This window comes from Rhipicephalus sanguineus, chromosome 10, assembly GCF_013339695.2.
Source record: "Rhipicephalus sanguineus isolate Rsan-2018 chromosome 10, BIME_Rsan_1.4, whole genome shotgun sequence".
NCBI lineage: Eukaryota > Metazoa > Arthropoda > Arachnida > Ixodida > Ixodidae > Rhipicephalus > Rhipicephalus sanguineus.
Window position 1 is genome coordinate 57,180,710 of NC_051185.1, and position 22,852 is coordinate 57,203,561.

At 47.8% G+C, this 22,852-nt stretch overlaps 1 protein-coding gene across 1 annotated transcript in view; it reads left to right on the forward strand.

Annotated features, from left to right (window-relative positions):
* Nucleotides 1-9,552: 9,552 nt before the first annotated feature.
* Nucleotides 9,553-22,852, forward strand: part of LOC119371903 (prolyl 4-hydroxylase subunit alpha-2) — a 61,060-nt gene continuing 47,760 nt past the window's right edge. The window contains exon 1 of the mRNA XM_037642359.2: nucleotides 9,553-9,799. Coding sequence (XP_037498287.2) covers nucleotides 9,603-9,799 — 197 coding nt within the window. The 5' untranslated portion in view covers nucleotides 9,553-9,602. The remainder of the gene's footprint in view (nucleotides 9,800-22,852) is intronic.

The following is a 22,852-nucleotide window of genomic DNA, read 5'->3' on the forward strand; positions in this document are numbered from 1 at the left end:
ACACTTTCGAAACCGAAAGCTGACTTCCCTTCTCAATAAAGTGACTTGTGGGCGAGTTGGTTTCATTCTTACGACCCTTCTCAAGGCGAGAAATGGATGCTTCTGTAGGCACTGTATTATGTAGAAGATCTCGTTGCACTTCCATTCCCATTCTTTGCTATATATATATATATTCAATGCGATCGACAGCTGCCTTGTAATACAACTGCTTAAAAGGCGATGGCGTCATATGGCAAGGTAACGTACCTCCCGGTTTTTTAAGGGGCATTTTTTAGCGAGCCATAGTTGCTTTGACCGTTTTTATCTATCTATCTATCTATCTATCTATCTATCTATCTATCTATCTATCTATCTATCTATCTATCTATCTATCTATCTATCTATCTATCTATCTATCTATCTATCTATCTATCTATCTATCTATCTATCTATTTATCTATCTATCTATCTATCTATCTATCTATCTATCTATCTATCTATCTATCTATCTATCTATCTATCTATCTATCTATCTATCTATCTATCTATCTATCTATCTATCTATCTATCTATCTATCTATCTATCTATCTATCTATCTATCTATCTATCTATCTATCTACAGTGAAACCTCGGTGATACGAATCTCACGGGACCACCAAAAATATTCGTATCATCCGAAATTCGTATCACCAGAAAGCATGGAAAATTAGCATGCGACAAAAGAAAGCTGGCATACATTTTCATTTATTGTTTTTCAAAGAGAACGTCAGGAAGAACCCTGAATGATTGTCAATCAAGTTTTTAGATGTCGGCAATTATACCAGCACACCTAAATATACGGTGCGTACACGCGTATTTAATTAATGAACCAAGTGCGTTGTGGCCCGCGACAGCAGTAGCCCCTTCCAAATTTTAGTATGCTTTTTTGCATCACACCAAAGTACTGCAGCGAAAGTAAGAAAAGAAAAACTTTGACGCGATGAATCAAGGCCACAAGATTACAGAACCACGGTCCTGTGTTATGATTTTGTTATTGCGGAGGTGTTGGGGATGTTTTTTGGGAGATTTACAGCCGTTCCCGCACAAGTGCAACCTCAACGGTCGCGCATGTTGACGTTGTGAGGCCTGACTCCTTCGCCAAGACCGTCCTCGCCTTCTTTCGGTCCTCGTCCACCTTTCATAGGATGTCTGATGCACGAGGCAGGCACGTGTAAACATGGTACAGAGACACGGCCGCTAACAGAGACATCAGCTCGTGTCGACGCGTTAAAAAAAAGCATGACGCTAATGTCCTCTGTAATATAAACGCGAAGGCACACGGAGGCACATAAGAGCCTCAAAGATTCGCGCACACATGTCGGAGGCCGTGACGCGTCTCTGAAGGTTTATTGTGACCGTAAGAAAAGTGTTTTTCTTACACCGTGATTCTGGCGATTTGGCGGTGCGGCGTGCATGCCCACGCTTGCGTTCCCGCGCTCGCACGTGCTTGCCACGTCCTCCGCGACAGCGCGGACAGCACCTCTTCGTACCTGGGCGGTAGCGTACGTTCGTATCAAACGTCGCTGGGTGAAAATCGGTTCGAAGCAACCGTACTCCATTACATTGCAGGCCAATGGGCCTTGGCCGGGACCAACGAAAAATTCGTATCATCCCGAAATTCGTATGAGCTGTGATCGTATCACCGAGGTTTCACTGCATCTATCTATCTATCTATCTATCTATCTATCTATCTATCTATCTATCTATCTATCTATCTATCTATCTATCTATCTATCTATCTATCTATCTATCTATCTATCTATCTATCTATCTATCTATCTATCTATCTATCTATCTATCTATCTGGCCGCTTCAGTCTTGGCGCCCTCGTGGTCTTTGCATATCCAAAATTGGCACATAACTGCGTGATGAAAATGATTCACAGATCATGACACGAATTTCCCTGTCGCTTACGTCGTGGAATCCTTTCGTCGTGTCACCTGTGGCACATACCCGCCCACCGCGGCCCGCGGTATGCGGTGGTATTCTCGAGATATCTCCAGCGCTCTCGAGATATTTTGAGAGACTCAATACTGCATGCATTTTTGTAACTGTTCGCCAGGCTGGGCACACGGGCAGAAACGCTGCCCGCAGATGCGCGGATGCGTCCGATTCGCGGAGGCGAAACCACACGATATCTCTTAAAGGGCTCACCCGTTAATAACACAACCTAATAATGTAAGTATGATGTCTTACGCGTCAAAACCGCGACATGATTATGAGGCACAATGTAGAATAATTTTGACAGCCTGGCATTCCTTAACGCGATCCTGTATCTCAGCACATGCTTGTCCTTGCTTTTCACCCCCAATCGGAATGCGGCTGTGGTGGCCGGGGTTACCATCATCGAGGTTACCAGCGCGACGCAACAGCAAACCTGACAACCCCGTTCAGGAGTGTTCAAAAATCCTTAAAACACGGGGTTGTCGCTGACGCCAACGTTTTGACAAGTCGTCCTGTCTTCCTTCAAGGCAACCTTGAAGAAGAAAAGTCCAGGAATTTTCATCTCCTCAAGATTCCAAGCCCCCTTTGAACTTCTATCTTTCAAAGTGTGTACGACGGAGCGCGGGCACTGTTGGAACACTACCGATGCTGTATCATGAATGGTCTGAAGATCGAGTCAATCAAAAAGCGAGCGCGAACAGCGTACGAAGCGAGCGTGCGTTATGTAGGCTCGCCGCGCCGGACGTCGAATTGTGTGCGTGTCGTGACGTCATCAGGGCCTATCGCCAGGGGGCGCGACCATAATCTCCTTTGGGCTGTGCTAAATACTCGTGCCCGCCAAAAAATGCACTGCTGAGGCTGTGACGTCAGGTTTTGCATTCTCGTGCCACATCCCAGAAAGGGAATGTTCCTTCTCTCCTGCGAAAAGGCCTATTTGATGCGCACAGCTCCAGCACATTGCACATGCTACACAGCTCCTCAGCCGCTTGAGCCACCCAGCCTCTTGGCTAGAGGACTAACGCACCAAGCGAGCAAGTGAAGCCCATCCATGAAGCAAGCAACCTGGATGCATATGAACTCCACCGGAGCGCGCGTGTGTGTAGCTTTTATCCCGATGTAGCTTCGGCCTGCTGTAGAACCATTATGAAGCTTTATTATGTTCGGTCTTATTGCACTACATGCACACACACACTCCTCCCATCGCCCTGCCATCGATGACAATCAACCGGAGGAAGAAACTGTGACAATGGCTCTGGTGACATGTAGACGTATTTGCGAAGCTTATATGTTAGCTCGGTCTTGACGACTTTTGTCTAGGTTCTCACTTTTGCAAAAAAAAAAAAAATATAACCCGCAGTGATTTTGATGGTTCCACGTGGAACAGAACAAAGCAGAACAGAACAGAACAGATGGGATTCTACGCAGAACAGAAAAGTTTTTGATCATCCTTGTGAGCATATCTGAGAACATTTGTAATCTTTTAAAGCGAAGATTACCGTGCCTCACTTATCCGTTCGTGAGCTCCGAAAACGAACTGCAGGAAAGCCAGCTGACAGGATGCTGTCACCCGTTTTCAACTTCTATATAGCTTTCACAAAAATGTTTTGGGGATGTTTTATATATTATTCTCTGCTGTAACTCACGCTCCAACCCCCCCACCCCTCCACCCTCCACCTCGCTTGACCGTCCTCCGGAAATGCCCACGACATAAAAATAAACTTCTAGCCACAGCATGCCCAATCGGCAAACTCTCATGAAACCACTCTACGGTGGGCCACATTGAAAAGGCGAATCCTGCGGCGAAATCTACCTGTCGAAGCGAAAGGGAAAGAAAAATCATCGGCCCATCCACTCCGTGAAGATGGTAGGAGAGCGAAGCTGCGTTATTTGTGAAAGGGAAATTGCAACAACCCGTTCGTAGCTCCAATTCACAAGGAAATCCCTACGGATTTCGCAAAAAGACAGTTTCTTAGTAGTCGAAAAATTAGCCCTGTTCCGGGGATCGAACCCAAAACTAGCGCCTAGAGTTGTCGATTAATTCGCCCTCGCGCTGCCGATTGCTATAGTTTTCTCGTTAGCACAATTGATAGAGCGACCGCTCCGGAAAGGCGTTGGTCCCGGGTTAGACCTCCGACCAGGACGAATTTTTCTTCAACTATATAAGAACCTTCCTTTCTGAGAAATCCGCATGGATTTCCTTGTGGCTTCGTGCTACGAAAGAGTGGTTGTCAATTGCCCTTTCTTAACCATTCCACCACCTTGCGGAATTCCGCTGAACTCATTTGCAATATGCTGTCTTAGTTATAACGAGTCTTATACTAAAGTCGGAGTCGCCGGCTCTCCGCTAGCTCTTGGCCTCCGCTTCGCGAGCTCGCAGCGCTGCACCTTCAGCATGACGACGTCGTTTCAATTCACGGTCGAGTTCGCACCGACGTTCCTCGTGAGTAGCTTGCCCCTCGGCGTAGAGGACAACACGAGGTCTACCATCTCGAATCAGGCGAAGTCTGGTCTGTGACTAGAAGAATAAAAAAAAGTTGAAGTTGAAGCTGAGTTTAAGTCTCTACGCGCGAGTCTGTACGATTGGCTAGCGAGATCACGTGATGTCGTCAATCCACAGCTATATTTGAAATGCGCGCGCTTACAGTTCATTGGTCAAAGCAACATCACGTGAACTGCCAGCTCGGCCAATGGCGTTTCAGCTGCCGCCTATTACTACTACTACTACTACTACTACTACTACTACTACTACTACTACTACTACTACTATTGCTACTACTACTACTACTACTACTACTACTACTACTACTACTACTACTATTACTATTGCTACTACTACTACTACTACTACCATTACTATTGCTACTACTACTACTACTATTACTATTGCTATTACTACTACTACTCTAATACTACTACTACTATTACTATTACTATTGCTACTACTACTACTACTACTACTACTACTACTACTACTACTACTACTACTACTACTACTACTACTACTACTACTACTACTACGGCACAGACAGCTTCGCAGCAAAAGGATACATGCCCGACTGCAGCTTATTTCCCAGAGTAAGCAAAGTGTCATCTGCTTCGAGCCGCGCCTTTTTGCGCCAGCGTTAGCAAAGAATATACACAAACGTCTCATCCGCACGCAGGGGGATGCCGACCCACCCAGGTGATGCTTCTTTTCCCAAGGCTTCCGCATAACACGAGCGAACTGCGGCGCGATTGTGGAAAAGAACCAGTTTTCGCATGAGCGGGACACATCAGCGGCGTACACACACGCGGCTTTCAGAGACGGCTCGTGTCTCTCCTCTCTGCACTCAATGGCCACTCTGCCACTGCTCGCTTTCACCTTTCCTTCTTCCCGACCCAGAAATACCGTATTCACCGCGGAAGCGTAGAAAGAAAACAAAAATCACATGCTAGACAAATACTGTCTTCACCGCGGAAGCGTAGAAAAAAGAAGAAGAAAAAATCCCGGGGTAGTGCTTGCCGCATTCCGGGTTCTATACGTTTTGATTGAGAAGATACTGCGCGGGCCCCTCAGTCTCCCTTTGATTGCCTGGCGCACGTCGCATTCGCATGTCCTCGGACGGTGTGTGTGTCGAAGCAAGAAATGCCGAAGATTCGATAGTGTGCGTCCATTGGCTTCCGCCGTGTAGTGTTCTCTTGCTGAGACTGAGGTCGCAAGTTCGATTCCCGACAGCGGTGGTCTCCTTTCACTGGGGCAAGAATGCGCGGACCATTTAGTGGGATAAGACTTTGGTGAGCGTTGCAGATCTCCAGGCGAGCAACTGAGTCTTGTATGTGGACCCAGGGTAATTAAATATCGCTCGGGTTTTGCGTGCCAAAACCGCGATAGGCCTTGAGGCACGCCGTAGTGGAGGGCTCCGGAAATTTCGACCATCCGGTGTTTTTTTTTAATCTGCACTGACATCGCACAGTACACGGGCTTCTGGCATTTCGCCTCCGCTGAAATGCGACCGCCGCGAACGGGATCAAACCTGCGACTTTCAGGTCGGCAGTTGAGCATCGTAACCACTGCACCACTGCGGCGGACTGGACCCAAGGTGGTGTTTATGTACATGAAAGATGAATCCGCCACCTGTCCAACTGTATACAAAGCACGAAGGTACAAAAGGAAACCCAACCACGCTTCTCGGAAAGAAAGCCTCGTATATTTCAAGCAAAGCTCGTCCTGGAATGGGAATCGACCCCAGGACCAACAAATTCCTGGCACGATCGCTGTACACGCAGTCTACACTATACTCGGGTACAAGTCAAGAGGAAAGTGGCTTTTCGCCGTCATATTTAAGGACTCCCCTCCAGCCAATGGCGTCACCGAGTCATCCTGAGTTCGCGGCCGACCGCTCTGCGCCTACAGACAACGCTTGGACCCAACTTTTTATGCGTCCGCGCCGTAAAGTTGTTCCTCTGGAAGCCTTTATTTTGAGCTAAGATGAAGTTTTAGTTCGATGTCTGTTATCTCCCCGTTTTAATACAACACATGAAAAAGTTTATTGGTCAGCTGGAGTAGTGAATTACAGCTTTATTGCTGCAACCACACTGACATCTTTTGTGTAAGTCAGCGCCTGCACGGAAACAGGCCTCATCGCGCCCGGGAAGCAATAATCAAAAGATTTACGAAGCGGTCACCCATTGAGAGATTCTAAACCAGACAGCCATCATTTTTGCGGGCGCAACAAGCGGGAACCACCCGCTAACGTCGTGCGCTATGCACAACCGTAATATTAACGAATGGCGTATTCGATGGGAAATAAGCAAGCAGTTATCGCCACCTATCGCCGTGACTGGTGTGACAACAGGCGTGAGAAGCAACGCACACCGACGACGCAGGAGGGACAAAACGGCAGAACGCGCAACGCTTCACGCTCAAGACAAAACACCCGCAGAGGATGATGACGACCGCTTCGTATGACACAGAGTATTAAAGCGCCGATCAGCGGTGCAAATATTCCACTGCGTGCATCGGCGGCTGTTTCCAGGCAGCGCCGAGCGCTTATAAGTATACGCAGCAAACGAAGCACCACCGCGTTCGTCGTTACCGAACACTGCCCACAACACACAACAAGGCTTTTTGTGGCATTCAAATTGGGATACGAATGAATGGCACTAATGTCAGCTTGCGAGAGCGAGATCTCACCGGGGGCGTAGCCAGAAAGCAAAACTGAAAATTTTCGAGGGGGGGGGGGTTGAACCCCCTAACCCCCGCCCCCCTTGGCTACGCCCCTGGATCTCACTGACGACGCCGACGGATTGAGCGGAGGCGGCCATTTTGGTTGAGGTCCGTCAGCGCTCAGGAACACGCTTTTAGATGTGAAGCATCTTATAGCGGAGTTCGATTCGGTGGTGGTGGTGGTGTGCGGCGTGACCACCCTTACTGCACATTTGCAACCCTCTCCCATCCCCTCCCCTTTCCCCTTTCCACTTCCCCTCTCCCCCTCACCACTCTCCCTCTGAAACGCGGGCTTTACATGAAAAAACACTGCTTCGCATCGCCTCATGACCCCCTTTAGCGGGAGATGGTGTGATTTTTTTATTCCTCTCGTGAGCGCGGTGCGAAGGTGGTCGGCCGCGAGGTCGCGATGACACAGCGACGCCATTTGCTGGAGGGTGGTCCTTTGACGGCGAAGAGCCGCTTTTTTCTTGACTTGTACCCGAGCGTGGTCAGAAAATAATGGCAGATGAGAGAATCACGTAGAATGCTTCGAGCGCTCGGCTCGGAGCATAGGGATACGTGTTACGGCAAATCAATGCCCGTATTTAGAAAATATTTTGCCCTAAATACTCTCTACCATTGGTCCTTTCCGTTTGCTAATGATATGTCTTGCATTACCATTTGCTAAGCTTTTAGCATAGGGGTTAATTTGTGAATACGGGCCCAATTCTACTGTATTCGCTCACTTAGTTGTTTGCAGCGACGGTCATCTGTGTCACGTATTATTCTTTTTTTTTTCTCTTTTCAAGAATACGAGTGAATCCCTGTGAGGATTTCGCTGATGTTCTGGAAAGGAAAAAAGGAGGTGTTATTCAACCAAGACTTACTGAACGAAAACATACAGCCCACGAAGTGTACCTCTCGCGATGCTAATACATTATCCCCAAGTCAAGTAAGCAAAGAAACTGCTGAACGAGTATCATAAAGGGAAGGCGATAACGCTTAAATTGATATAGGAGCTGCCCACCGCCGGGAACAAGGACGACAATCATTAGATAAAGATGGTCGACCGGGTGAACCTGACAGGAAGAACCAGGCGTTGTCCTTGAGTGAGAAAACCACCCGCCAAGGACAGAAAAGGATGAGGAGCTAGCCTGCTTTTTAAGCGAATCTTCCATAACTCGCAGATTCCGGCGTCGTGCGCGAAAAGCCCGGCGATGGTGAATTTACAGAAGTACGGCCCTAGAAGGCGCGCCGCTGACGTGCGTATTTGTATGCGTTAAGATATAAGCCCCGCAAACACTACTACACATCACCAGAGCCATTGTCACAGTTTCTTCCTCCGGTTGATTGTCATCGATGGCAGGGCGATGGGAGGAGTGTGTGTGTGCGCATGTAGTGCAATAAGACCGAACATAACAAAGCTTAATAATGGTTCCACTGCAGGCCAAAGCTACACCGGGATAAAGACTACACACACGCGCACTCCGGTGGAGTTCATATGAGTCCAGGTTGTTGTCTTCATGGATGGACTCGGGCTTCACTTGTTCGCTTAGTGCGTGTTGGTCCTCCGGCCACGAGGCCGGGTGGCTCAAGCGGCTGAGGAGAAACGCTCAAGCTTTGCGCGTTACAAGGCCGGCTGTCCCTGTAGGGGTGGTTGGCTGTGTGCGCGGATGGTCGGACGGAGTTAACGCACTAATACTTTACAGAGCCGCTTTTGTCCGAAAGCGGTTTATGTTTGGGGACAATACCTGTGGGCTCTATAACTTAGCTTCTGTTGTTTTTTGGGCTTGTCGGCAGTCAGCCATCTGCATAAAGGCAATCTGATCTTTTATCGAGGTGACTTGTCATTTCACGTTGCCGCGTTTCAGTGTTGCCTGGATACGAAGGCATGACCGTCGTTGTTGCCTGCAGCAACTCAAGCGTTGAGCTGCCAAGCACGTGGGTGACGGTCAAATTCCCAGTGTGGAGGAAGGAAACAGTCAGGAGGGAGCATTGCGGAATGTTAAGCAAACACACACGCAGAGCTTCGCTCTGCGTGTGCCCTAGAGTTGCACAGCTCGCACAGAAACAACGTGGTTTCGATATCTAACGCGTGTTGATAATCGCAGTGGGGAATACAATGTAGACGTATTGCTGTGCAAAGTTATCTTAGAAGTTTGAGAGTCACATCTCCTATGCAATGAACACCCCCTTACCTCAGATCGGAAGCACACGCCACTAGAGAACAGCAGTTCGGCTTTGCGAAGCGATGCGCCTCGTCCAGATCACGTGGGAACACCACGCGATCTTGCTAGTTAATGAAATACCCTCGTGCGCTTAAAGCTTCGCTGTCCCACGGTTTTCATAACGCGAAACTGGCTGAACTTTTCTTTATTTTCTTTCTCTTTTTTTCATGCAGGCCTTCTTCTCTCCTGTGTCGGCGCCGCGTAGCTGTCCTCGACACTGGCGATGCGCTGCCGGCTACTGCTCGCCGCTTTCGCGACGCTCTGGCTGGCCTCCCTGTTCAACCCTGATGCGGCCAGTGCGGGTCACGTGTTCTCCTCCGTGGCGCACATGAACGACCTGGCGTCCCTGGAGCGCAGACTCGTCTACAAGGTCGGCGACTTCCTGCACCGCATGGAAACCAAGCTGGGATACCTGCGCAGGTGAGAGGCATCTCAGCGCATATACTAGTACCTTGCGAATCGCGCTCGCGTTTAGTTATGGCATTAAATATCGGCTTGTCCCTATACAGTGCTCTGGCTCGGGACTGCAGTCATGCCGGTAACCTGCCCTTTATTCGAGACGAATAAATGAGAGAGGCGTTGTCACCGAAACTCTTTGTCTAAATGATCGTTCACACTTGCGGCTAGCACGGGTCGCCGCGACCGTTTGCGACTTAAGACCAAGGAGTCACCGGATGCGACTGATGTTCACACTTTAGTTCGTCACAATCTAAGAATAAATACTAGCTCCACCCACAGCCATCACTTTCCGACTTGGAATTTGCATAGACCTTCCGTCCAATCACATTTGCTTATTTCCGTGACTTTAAGCACTTCTCCAGAGTTTGAGATTGTTAGTTTCCACACAGACATATATATGTTCGTGTCGCTGGATGTAAGTCAAAAACTTCAACGGGCTGATAAATTTGATCAGATGATTCTGACATCAGTGCTAAGCCAAGGTGCACATTTTAGGTAAGGACGACGATTCTATAGGCGATTTTACGTAAGACATATGGGCGCCGACATATTTGGCTATTAACCTAATGTTTTCTTTATTTTGCATCTTGTGAAGTGAATTGATCAGCTCAGCAAACGTCGAAAGCACCAAACCTACTGATTTTCGTCTGTAATCGTCTACCGTAGCAGTGGTCGTTTAGTTGTTAAAGATACAAGGCGGCATGGTCAACAGCCCGATATGGCGGCACCGAAACCCGTCCGTAAAATAGTCTATAGTTCCTGGATGCACCCAGCGCCTCTAGCGGTGGGGGTTGGAAAGACTAAGCTTGAGCCGCTGTTCGTTTTGGCGAACGCACCGCACTAGTGTTTCCCTGAAGCTCTTTCTCCGTCGTTGACCTTGGCTTCATGCAACGAAGCGTTTTCCGTGTTTATACCGAGATGAGTAGTGCTGTCGCTCTAAAACGTAACGCTTTCGCTCTGGCGAAGAAAATCTGCCAAACACCGATCGGGCTCGCCACGTGGTTTCCCGCCGCTTAGCCGGAGAACCGAGAGGATTTCTAGTGAGTTCTGCCGCTTTCGCTTGCTTCGTGCCCTAGCGTTATAGCGCCTGAAATATTCTGGGCATTATACTAGTGTGACTGGAGCCTAATACAACTTCCGAAGGAGATTATGCGTGTAGTTTTTTTTTTTTTTTTTAAGGCGAAAGCCTAGTAATGATACCTGGGGTTTTACGTGCGAAAACCGCGATATTATTACGAGGTACGCCGTAGTGGAGGGCTCCGGAAATTTTGACCATCTGATGTTCTTTAACGTGCACTGACATCACAAAGTACACGGGCCTCTAGGATTTCGCCTCCATCGATATGCGACCGCCGAGGCTGGTATCGAACTCGCGACCTTCGGGTCAGCTGCCGAGCATCGTAACCGCTACACCACCGCGGCGGATAGGCGAAAATCTTAGCTCCCGATGTGGCAAAGTCGCGCTGTAAGGCACAGAAAATAGCTCGTCAGCGCATTAGCTGCACTATCCACTTTCGTCTTTGCGGCGTTCACGTGAGTAAAAAATAATTCAAAGGCGATTGAATTTTGCGAAGGTGGTGGTTCAGCCAAGGTGGTATAATGGTTGCTGGAGTGCTTACAAAACGCAAATGCGTTGCTGGGAAACATTTTTCCAGGAGCAATGTGAGCTGTCTTATATCAAAATATGAAGGCCTACGACCTTGTTTATAATATTATTAAGGCTAAAGCCTTAGATGACTCATGAAAAGCGAAAACTGGCCGTGGTTGGTGCAGGCGTCAACACGAGTGATGCAAAAAATCATCACGTGATGACGTCACCACACGTCGCACATAACGTGACGTCACATGATGACGTGATGAAATGACATCGTGGCTTGGTCAAGGGTGGGCCGATCACGGAGGCAGTGCAATACCATGTGAGGTGCAGAAAGCTTGTAATGCGTCTCATCCTGAAGGTACTGCAAAACCACGTTAGGTGGTTTTGCGGCGCATATGCCTTTTCGCAGATGACTGTGTCATTTATCGAACCATAACATCTTCCTCCGATCATGAGGCCCTTCAAGGTGACGTAGACCTCGTTTGCAGTTGATGTACATAGAAAGTTGGGATAGTTGGGACGCATGCATGATCGATGCAGCGCTAACGACGAAGACGAACTATGTGCACTCTGTGTTCCGTTCGTATTCGTCTTTAGCGCTGCATCAATCGTGTGTACTAAGTGGTTAATGAGCTTGAACACTTCAAAATGTAAAAAAATGTCCGTTTCCCGAAAAAACTCGATTTTCGCTTTTTCATACAAAATTAACAATAGCGAAGTATCACGATCTACCTCATACAAATATCTAGGGGTCATTATTGACTCTAAACTTTCATGGTCCTCCCACATAACTTCCATCTGTTTCAAGTCATCCAAAACACTAGGTTACTTGAGTCTAAATCTCCATTACTCCACACTGAGCGTCCGCAAACTAGCCTATTTAACATTTGTACGTCCACAGTTGGAATATGCCTCACCAGTTTGGTCACCTCATCCACTCTATTTAGCACAGATGATCGAAGCCATTCAAAATAGAGCAGCCCGCTTCATCACTCAGAACTACCAACTTCATAGCAGTGTATCACAAATTAAACGCGAGATCGGTTTACAGCCACTGGATATCCGCCGCAAGACAGCCCTTCTTGTGTTGTTTCACAAGTATACATTCGTTGCAGAAATCCATCTCCTTTCCCTCTACACACACCGGATCGCATGTCTTCACGCTTGCAAATAAGCGCAGCTTTATGCGTATTTTTGGCAAAACAAGCGCATTCAACCTATCTGATTTGCCACAAGCAATCTCACTGTGGAATGATCTTCCGGACGTGAGAGTTTCAGCCACTAAGAACAACGCGTTCTGCGAGCAACTACTCTCTCACTGCACCTAGTATCATTTCATAGACATTTACATTTATACGCACTTAACTGGTGACTGTAATTCCTTTGTAATCAATGCTTTATTACTGCTAATAGTGTCGCTGTTAGGTTGCATTCAATTTGTATAGTTCAACTGTATACGTTCTCATTTTTCTTTCTTTTCTCTGTATGGCCCCCTTACCTATATGCTCTAAGGAGAGCCTGTAAGGTATGTTAAATAAATAAATAAATAAATAAATAAATAAATAAATAAATAAATAAATAAATAAATAAATAAAACTCTTTCGAAAGGATCGGGGGGGGGGGGCGAAGATCAATATAACGACTGAGAAGAAAAAGAACAAGATGGTTTCCGCCTTCGAGTCGTCTTTGGCGAATGCACAAAGGACCCCGTGAGTTTTTATGCCGAAGTTTCGATCAGAACCTGCCCTCTCTCAGGACAATAGGCAGTTTTAGAATAGTGTACGCTTTTAGAAACGCCCGCTATTTCCGTCACTTCACGGGGGCCCGCAAGAGGATATCGTGCCAGGCATGCGCAGTGGCGACAAACGCTAACGCGAAGCTTTGCGTACGTTATTCTAAAACTGCCTAACAGCGAGTTTTAGTACTGCGTGCGCAGCGTGCGTAACGCAGAGTTGCCAGATGCTACCGAGCTAACAAGCAAAAAATCATCACAAAAGAAGCCCCCCAAAAAAGCGACGCGGCTTTAGCGAAGCCCAGGAGAAGCGGAAATTAAATGAATTTTGTCATTCTTAGAAATAATTTTAGTTATAATAAAAAAACGTCACTCAAGTACGAAGGGGAGTTGAAAAAAATAACTTTATTTTTTACAGCGAGAATACGCGCGAAGTTATCACCGATGGACACATGGCAACACATTCCACAAGACACTTCTTCACTTCATATACAACACCGGCCTAACGGTGCACATTTAAAACAAATATACACAACAGTTATTATGCCTTAAGGGCAAGTCTATGTCGCAAATAAAAAAAAAAACTGTGAAGGAAAGCACTTATTTACTTTTTAACGTTGTCCCCAGAGTTGTCTCCGTTCGTTTGCCAGTACATGATTAACGTTAGTTGTTGATTAGCCCCAACTACTTTTGACTTCAACACTCAACTACACTCGGTAATCGACAAACGCGCTATTGGTGAACGTGATGATCACTAAAATAACTATATTTGCTGGGGAAATGCAAATAAGCCCCCCCCCCCCCAAAAAAAAAAAGAAAAAACGCTACAAGCGACTAGAAAACTCTACAAGCAACTCTACGAAAAAAGAAGCCCAAATCCGCTTATTATAAGCGGAACTGGCACCTCTGGCGTAACGGCATTCCGTACGTAAGAACGCTTTGTTTCGCATAGAACGCGTGCGCGGAAGTTGTGCGCACGCGCTCTATGCGAAACGCAGCGTTCTTACCCTACGCAACGGCGTTGTTCTTGCCAAGCCATAAGCGCGTTGAACTGGCCGCCTTCACAATATTACTTCGCGCGTTATTTTATCTCAGGTATTTTGCTTAAATAACGGACGCTGTATACATAACTACGTTTCCAAACGCTTTTCGCGTTTCGTGCATGCCAATATTTCCTACGGGAAACTTCGTTGCTAATTCGTCGGTGGCGAGAACACGTTCGGAGGTTGCAAGATAGCAGCCTTTCTGCGTTCTATAGAACCTGCAACGTCCAGGAACACATTCCAAGAAGTTACTTACCGTACGCAACCTAGGAGTTTTAAGGGAGAGATTGCTGCACTCCCGTGGAAGCGTATACCTTTTAAATGTACCTCTTTTAAAAAAATCACAGCATATCTAGCATATCCACGGGGTGCATGATGATGAGTGAGGCGAAACTCCGGAGGAAATCATCGGTAGACCGTGAAACTTTTCCGTGAAATTCGCCCGGTACATCATATAGAGAGTGTGAAACACCGCGTATACATTAAACATCAAACTTTTATTGTACTGTTGGTTTGCGTAGTCCCTTCATTATCACCGCTTTGTGATCGGTGAAATGCAGGGAAAGTGTCCGCTCCCGAGCGAAAGAGAAAGCGCGCCCAGAGCGAGCGCCTTGTCTGCCTCCATCCGGCGACTCCGAGCGCAGAGAAAGCGCGCCAAGAGCGAGCACCTTTTAGATCGTAGGCATACAATGACATGCGCCATTCGCATTATACAAGCGCCATCTGTCATCTTTAAACAGCAACTCTAAGAAATACATGAAACGCCATATAGGGAGCAATTCATTAAACTAGAGCTGGCTACATACATACATACATACATACTACTACTACTACTACTACTACTACTACTACTACTACTACTACTACTACTACTACTACTACTACTACTACTACTACTACAGAGGAGGGAACGACCCACACCCTAAGGAACTTCGCCCCTAAAAGGCCACAGCCCGAGATGCCTCATCATTAGGGCTCCGTGTTTTCGGTGTTTATATTTCTTGAAAATCAGCGGGTGTTTATCGGAGTTTATATTTCTGGCGGAAATTCGGCGTTTATCGGAGTTTATTTCTCGTAAATCCCCATTTCTCCGAAATTCGGAGTTTTGCATTATTCTCAAGACCCCCAAATTTTAGATCAATTCATATCTGGATACTAAAACACCAAACACACGAAGCACAGTTTATTTTTTTCTAGAAGGTTTGAATGTACAAAAACATATATGCACATGCGAGATACTTGGACACAACACATCTGTATTTGTGCGTATAACAACCTTAGTTTAAAGCTTATTGTAAAACACGCAAGCATACTTTGCGAGGTTGCTGTCAGTGATCGAAGCGCGCTCCTTTCGATTGACGACTCTCAGCTTTGAAATTGCTCTTTTAACGTTAGCGCTAGAAACAGGAAGCGCCAGAAGACGCAATGCGCAGCCAGAAAGCACTGGCCACTGGACATTGTAAAGTCTCCAAAACGATAGGGGTTCAACAGTGTTACATATTTCATAGCACTGATAGATAGTTCGCAATATCACTCAGGAGCTGGCCCATGTCGTGACTTTCAAGGAGCCCTAATTGAAAAATAGGCGCATAGGTTTGCAACGCGCAGGGCAGCTCATGCTTCACATTTGGATTCACGATTTGAACACAGTACCAAAACGATTCTTTGGTGTACTGGAGTTGACCGCACAGGTTCCTCTCAGATGTTTATCTCCACTTTTCGGCGACAGCAGCGTAGTATGCGTGAGTGTCTGCGACAGTCGTTAAGCGGTCAGTCTCGTCAAAGTAGTCCAACAGACTTGTGACATCTGATGCGAAGACCTCGGTTGGATCACGCCATTGACTGATGAATGCGTGCAAACGAACCCCCAGAATGGGATAAACTTTGTGTACCAGTGTACTCTCTGCCTCAAGTTATTTAATGATTGAGAGCACGGCACACAAATTGACCTTCAGAAACCTCATCTTAAGAGCAAGTCGTGCACAGCTTCAGGCGATGAAATAAGACTCTTGAGCTTCTCACACTTCGTTCCCTTTGATTCGTCGCTTTTCAAGAAAGACAAAATGGCGCGCCAGTAGTCCGAAATCTTCTAGAGCTTCACAAAAAAAGAACCACCTCTACGGACATACGGTTTTCACCGACTTGATGGTCATGCCCATGGCCAAGCACACAAGACCAAACTTACGGCGCAGCTCCCGCGATGACTTCAACAGGGCAGGAAAGTGCACAACAAAATCATGAACTACGTAAATGAGCTCGTCCTGATTCCATCCTCCTGAGCTTCGTTGAGTAGGTGGCACGGATCTTTGAAGTGAAGCGCCTTTTATTCGGGGTTGGAGAGTTGCAAGTTTTTGTGAAGCGTCTGCATGTAGGAAGCTGAGTCGGAGCACAATACAGCTACGCGCGGTAAACTTTAAATCGGTCAAACCAGGAGATATGTATCAGTGAGCGCTTAGAACTTGCCCTTTCGATAAAGAACGGAACCAGGTTATATTGGCCCTTGAAATCGGAGTTTATTGGATAAATCCGAATTGTAAATAATTTTACCGGCGAATGTTTATAGGATTTGTTCGGATAAAACCGAAAACACGGAGCCCTACTCATCATGCACGAAAAATGACCGTCGGCGTCGTCAACAGAACGACGCAAAAAGTCACGTGATCAGAGATGTCGTCATCATGACACCACAGATCACCAAAATTTGTGACCTCATCACTTGACATCCACGCTTGATCAATGGTGGGCCGGCGCCGTATAGGCAGTGCAAAACTTTTTCGAGGTGCAGAAGGCTTAAGCAAAGTAGCGATGCGGGCCATTTGGTAGAGTTTCATCGTAAAACAGCGCACACACGCACGAAGACGAAAAACAAGATAAGAAAGAACCGACAGCACGAGCGCTGACTATCAACTGAAATTTTAGATGCGAAGCAGCTTATGGCGGAGTTCAATCCGGTGGTGTGCGGCGTGACCACCCTTACTGCGCATGCGCAAACCCTCTCTACATACCTCCTCTCCGCTCGTCCTCTCCACTACCCCTCTCCCCGTATATTAAAAGGCTCGCGTTAGGTCGTACACATGCTCAGTCACTACGCCGGCTGCGCCGGTGTCATGAGTTCCAACGTCAACGTCGGCGCCAGTTGCAGTAGTAACTTAACGCCTGCCGAGATCGCGGAGCAGTGCAAGGCTCGACGCGCCGAAGCGCAACGTAAACGTTGGCAAGCGGACCCTGAGCTCCGGGCTAGGGAAGCCCAGCGCAAACGGCAACGTCGGCGGGAAACTGCTACGGATGAAACGCGGGCTCGACATGCCGAAACGCTGCTTCGCATCGCCTCATGGTCCCCTTTAGCGGGAGATGGTGTAATTTTATTTTTTATTCAACTATATGTTATTCCACCCCTCCCATTGAAGCCTTCTGCACCTCACGAGGTTTCGCACTACCGCTGGGGATCGCACCACCTTTCACCGAGCGACGACATCATGTGGTGGCGTGATCTAGTGACGTCATGGTGACGTAAGAGCGATACGTCACCGTTCCCTCTCCACACGACTCTCGCTCGGAGTTCGCGCGGGTCTTTGTACCACTCCATTCGCCTGCCGTGTTTCGCTCAAGGTCGTCCCGTAACGAGACAGTGAAGGACTTCGCCTTAAAGGTATTTCTTATACCCAAGGAGGTTTCGAAAATTCAGGAGCCCATCCCCGATTGCGGAAATGCGAGCAAGCGAAGCTTGGCGTGGGCATGCCTGATGCACTGCTTCTCTTTCTTTCTTTCTTTCTTTCTTTCTTTCTTTCTTTCTTTCTTTCTTTCTTTCTTTCTTTCTTTCTTTCTTTCTTTCTTTCTTTCTTTCTTTCTTTCTTATAGGTAGCGGCCGCTCTCGGAACGCTGTTTTCGGGCCGAATGGCATGACGTCTTTCATGTTGTTTCCAGCGTTTGTCAGCCCAACGAAAGGACCTTCACGCGATCATGGAAACGCGGGTTAAGAATTCGATTTTCTCGAAGTCGGAATTTCCCTAAAATGTGCAATTCCTGATACCGACCTTACGCTTTTTCCAGCAGATCACTTTTAGTCCGCCAACAAGAAATATTTCAATGAAGCGCCCATAGCAAGTGTACTGCTTCCCCACCCTCCTTTTTTTTAGCAGCGAAGCTGTTTATCAAATCGTTCCTTGTGAGTCGATCCAGAAAACTATCATCATCATAAACAGGTATGTGCCACAGAAGTTGGGTAAATCCCACTATTCACCACTGGTCCAATATAAAAGAAGAAGGCAACAGTTAGCCCGACAAATGGCTGCGAAGCGACGGCGGCGAGCTGAAGACGCCGAGTACGTAACAGCGAGAGAATACTAGGGAATGGAAAAGGCAGCAGCGGCTGCGAGAAGACCCTGAAGCGATGGAAGGCCTACGACAACGACGACGTGCCCGTAGCTCTATGAGAGGTGCGAACGTTTGGTTTCAGAGCGAGTTTCCGTCTCTGGAGATTGCACAACCGTGTGGCATCTGTGACTGTCCTTGGTTTTGTCTGTGGTTGAAGTCGAACCTCTCTACTCTGAGAATCAACGTAGAAGCAACCTAGTATCGCCTAGCCAAAGCCTGGCAACAACCTAGAAGCAACCTATAACCTGTATCACCTAGCTAAGGCCTATAAACAATTTAGAAGCAACCAGATTACTCTTCAGAACCGTCCAGTTTCGCTGTTTCAAGCCCATGCGCGGCTTATTGAAAGCTTCGCCTTTTTTTAACACGAAAGTGTTTTATGCCGGGATCCACCACGGCTCCACGGACGTATTTCCGTCACGGATATGACGTTGTAAAATATAACGACTAACAGATGGCAAAGAAAAAAAAAACTACAGGAAGAAGTTCCTTCACCGGGAGTCGAACTTACGACCCCTCGCTCCGCAGCGCGCGGCGCGAAACGATTAGGCCACAGACGGCACGTTCTTCGCCATGCTAACGGCGAGCTATTTATATACACCATTTGCCGATGGCGGTACTCCGAGATCGGTGGTACATCAGCGTGTTTTCGTCATCACTATCGGGATCGCGCGAAGGGCTCGAAGAGCGCGCTTTAAAGGGGTCATGAAGCACCCCTTGGGCTGATTGAAAAAACACATCCTGCGGAAAGCTGACACGGCTATGAACTGCTCTGCCAAATATTACAGTCGTGCGCGCCGCGTAATGGCCACAAGCGGAGCGCGAAGTTGCCGTTTCCCCAGGCACCCTCTTTTCAAACAGAGGCCGGTTCTCACTCTCGTCGGTGGGCGGGGCGTCTGTCCGCTGTACGTCGCAAGAGACATAGCATGCTTATTGGCCGATAGCCGACGTAAATTGAGAGCGGCGTTCGGATCAGATGCGCTTCTTGCCGCGGGGTGCCGCCACTTGCCGGCGCCGCACTCCTCAGTACACGGTAGCCGCACTCGCGCAAGCGAATCACAGCGGGAGAGCGATCGCGTTTCATGACGCGCGCTGGCGTAACTTCTTTCCCTCATGCCATCCCTCCCTGTCTAGCTTCCAGTGCGCTCGTCGGCACGAGAAAAGAGAGAAAGCGCTGGGAGCGTGCGCCAAACCCCCGTAACTCCGCTGATTCTTGACGGATTCGAGAAATTTTTGTGGCAATCGATTCGGGAGGCAGTACACTCCGATACTGAGGCCATTAGATCATTACTTGGAAAAGTGGTTCATGACGCATTTAAAAGATCGACACCCCATGCGTCGCGATCAGTGCGTGCCTCTACAGGGTGGTGTCGGTTTGTACGTCTCGTGCTGTTATCGCAAGTTTGCGTTGAGAGCACGAAGGTGACTTCGCTCACTGCAGCGGCCGCTTTTGCGAAAGGAGCGCGCTGCTCACAGAAAAAATAAGTTACAACTGTGACAGTTCTCGCTCTTGCTATGTATGTTCGTTCCGTGTGTCCTTTCTGCTTGAGCAGCGCGTTGCAAGTTTCGAGCTGCTTGCCGTTCTTCGCGTGACATTACAATTTGTTGCTATGGCATTCATTCCTTCGCCGTTGGGGCGAAAGAATGCCCAACAAACGCTCAATTACGTCTGTGAAGACACGTTTCACTTTCGTGTAATACCGATTCCTATGACAGAGGGATCAGCCATGTCTTTTTTGCATCGTCGGTAGAATGCATTCGTTTGCTTCAGTTCTGTCCACATTGGGCAAGCATATGCGCGTGACCTAATGTTCAAGGCACTTGCTTTCGGACTAAGGGGACGCGGATTCAAATCGCAGCCCCCCGGAAAGAAAATTTACTTGGTTTTGTTTATCTGTTACCTTAGTTCGCGCCAGCTGTGTGTTAGGAGGGTTTCTTGGAACACCATCACCAGCTACACAGGTCATTCAATACAAGCTTCGATTGAAAAAAAAATTTGGGGAGGGGCGAAGCATGTAGGAAAGGGTGTTTCAGCTTCACTGACGTGAAACCTGTGGAGGGGTGAAGCATGCAGTGTGCGCCGGTGTTTCCCACAGCAAAATCACTGCTACTGGGCAATGAGAGACAGAAGAGAGATTAGACACGGAGACCCGCAGTCCGCTTTTAGTTAACGTGCACGCTGCGAATTTTTATTGTTCAACTACGCACAAGAGAAATCTCCCACCGGCGCCACATTGCAGCTCAATATCCAGTGCCTATATATACGTGGTGGCCGGTGAACGGTTGTCCAGCGCGAGCAGTCGGTTTTTAGGGGCGAAGCTCCTTATGCCGTGGGTCTGTCCATCCACCGTTTGTTTGTTTGTAGTAGCCACCTCTAGTTCGTGAGAAGCGCGCGTTCTGGTATGCAGTAGAAGAAGAAGACGACGTTGACGAGTGAGACTCTCGTGCGTGTTCGCCTGTGTGACGTTCTTTCTTCTTTACTACGTTTCGTGTTTTCAACGACGCCCGAAGACAACATTTCAGAAGTAACGCGCCATGAGGCTCCCTCTCGGCGCGCTTCCTCTTTCGCTCGGAGTCGCCGGATGGAAGACAAGGCTACAGAGACCCACCCACGAGATAGCCGTTAACTTTGCGGTGGTCGAACGTCTTGGCAAAAGATTGCCGCTCTCTTATGTTTTCTTTACTTGTTGTTGCCTTCTGTAGTTTCCCGCCTACCATGTAAGCCTAGCTGGTTTTATGTCAAGCTTGTAGACGATGTGGAACGGGACCCCATACTTACTGTGGTGGACGTTCTCTGTCTTACCGAGACGTGGAACGCCAAAAGACGGTATATCAAAGGATACGTTCCACGTCGTGTGCGTCGATGATGCAGAGCGTCCTGCAGGTGGTGTGGCCGTATACATCAAACAAACAGAAAAGGCACAAGATCTGAAACTACTACCAACGACACAGAGCCACAACGGTGAATATGCTGCCATCGATTTTGATGGATGCATCATCATGACCATGTACCTTGCACCCAATTTGTCGACTGGGAATATCAAGACATTCATTGACACGGCCATTGTGTAATTATGACAAGTACATGAATAGACCATTTGTGTTGGTGAGCCTGAATATCGATATTACCGAAAAGAACAATGAGTGGTTAATACAACTATGGCAGCCAAATATGCTCTCACGTGCACGTCCTTTGATCATATGAAACCAACGACCATCCGAGGGACGCGTATAGACCTGGTATTTTCAAATTTCCAATTGCAACCCGCACAGGAACCGCTATCCCTTCATTTCACGGACCATAAAGCCGTGATAATGAAGGGACAACGCAAGCCAAGCATCATCTAATTAAGAAAAATAAAAGTTTGATGTTTGTAATATACACACAGTGTTCCCACTCTTTGTATGATGATTGATGGGGCGTTACACACAACATTCACGGTTTACCGATGATATCCTCCGGAGCTTCGCCCCACTCATCATCATTCACCACGTGGATATGCTGTGATTTTTTTTTCAGTCAAGAAACTCGCTAGGAGACTCTGCCTGCGTCGGCGTTGTCTCTCGCTGGTGAGGGCGCGTTCTCGTTCCTTTTGAGCTGGTAGTTCAGCGTTCATCGCAGAAAGAGCGTTTCCATAGTCAACGCGCGCCGTTCGCTCTCTCTCGCCACACGGCGAGGGCTGAGGCGGTGGCGCCCTCTCTTGCGCTCAAGCAAATGGACCGTCCCGACAGCAGACGACGACGCACGATGCACGCCGACACCCTGAGGTGCTTCGGCCCTAGGAGAACTTTTTTTAAACCCTCCTTGATTATGGCAACGTTTCTACCACAACCCCGTCTTCCACAGGACGTCTCGATCAAGGCCGGGATCTTGCCAAAGCCATCAATGCACTGAAGTAGCCACCTTTTAAACACAGTGTCACTTAGCTTTTGTTTTGTTTGTTTGTTTTTTCTTTTTTCTAGAGCATTCTGTTTAAAAAGCGCAAGCTGTATATGATTACGTTTTTTTAATTCGTTCCCACGTTTTGTGCAAGCCGATGTTTTCTGTAGAATAATCGTTCGCAAATTCATCGCAGGCCGTAACGCCTTCGGAGGTTGGATCGAATGATACCTGTTGCGCGCCAGACGAGAATTCGCAAACCTCCAGAAATTTGAGTGACCTAGGCGTCTTCCGCTGCTCTATGCATATTTAGGAACAGATTTCCCATAATATGGCGCTTACCATAAGTCGTCAAACATGTTTCCAAACGCACGCTCCGACAACACTA